The 1,051-nt window shown below is 37.6% G+C and overlaps 1 protein-coding gene across 1 annotated transcript in view; it reads right to left on the bottom strand.

Moving 5' to 3' along the window:
• Positions 1–1,051, bottom strand: part of CEP250 (centrosomal protein 250) — a 38,360-nt gene that overhangs the window by 22,132 nt on the left and 15,177 nt on the right. Inside the window, exon 18 of the mRNA XM_015815584.1 lies at positions 543–710. Within this exon, the coding sequence (XP_015671070.1) occupies positions 543–710 (168 nt within the window). The remainder of the gene's footprint in view (positions 1–542; positions 711–1,051) is intronic.

The following is a 1,051-nucleotide window of genomic DNA, read 5'->3' on the forward strand; positions in this document are numbered from 1 at the left end:
TAATATTCTAATTTTCTGAGATTGTGGATTTGGGGTTTTCATGAGCTGTAAGCCATAATCATCACAGTTATGACACATCACGGCTTGAACTATCTTGCTTTGCATGTAATGAGTCTATCTCATATATTAGGTTCACCTTTTAAGTTGCATTACTGAAATAAATGAACTTTTGCACGATATTCTAATTTTTCGAGTTTCATCTGTGTATATATATATATATATATACCTAACATAGGCAGACCTATATGTGAAAGGTATGTCTGTAAATAAAAGCCAATTGGAAGGTATGCAGTTGTAAATTTTTTAAGAGTTAATATCTAAAGCAATAAAAAACAGGAATGAGTAGCGATAATATTTCACATTAGTATACCAGAGTCATAAATAATATCCTAAAAGAGAAAAACAAAAGGGCTGAAGCACAATCTTCCCGATATGTAGATTCTCAGCACTTACCATATTAGCAAGAGAATTTGGGGGAATGAAGTCTAAACACCTAATGGTGTTAAGAGTGGAGAAAAAAGTTCTAATATAAGTCATACTACCTCTTGTTTGGCATTTTCGGTTTTAATGAGCTCATCTTCCATATGGGTTTGAATATCAATGATCTTCTGCTGCAGTTCCAACAGCTTCCTTTCACAGATATTTTCAGTCTCTTCTTTCTCCTTGACAACACGTTCCAATTCTATTTGGTGACATTCACGTTCATTTCCCTAGAAATACATCAGGCAAATCTAATAAATCCATAGAGAAAAAAGAATGATGTCTTCTTTAACCACTAAAGCAAATGTTCTGCCTTTAGCAAAGATTTGAAATGAGTTTATTAAAGACAAGATACTATACCTTAATGTCATATGCGGACCTGGCGGGTATTACTGAGACCTGGTTGGGCGTAGAAGGAGGAGTACCTCTTGTAGACATCTGCCCACCAGGTTTTCAGGCATTTCATCAGCCGAGGACCCGGGGTAGGGGCGGGGGGGTAGCGGTCATTATAAGGGAGGGCCTTTGTCCTAGGGAGACCACTGTGCCTCAGATAGACGGCGTAGAGTCCCTC

The sequence above is a fragment of the Protobothrops mucrosquamatus genome, unplaced genomic scaffold (genome assembly GCF_001527695.2).
Source record: "Protobothrops mucrosquamatus isolate PMUCROS unplaced genomic scaffold, P.Mucros_1.0 scaffold351, whole genome shotgun sequence".
Classification (NCBI taxonomy): domain Eukaryota; kingdom Metazoa; phylum Chordata; class Lepidosauria; order Squamata; family Viperidae; genus Protobothrops; species Protobothrops mucrosquamatus.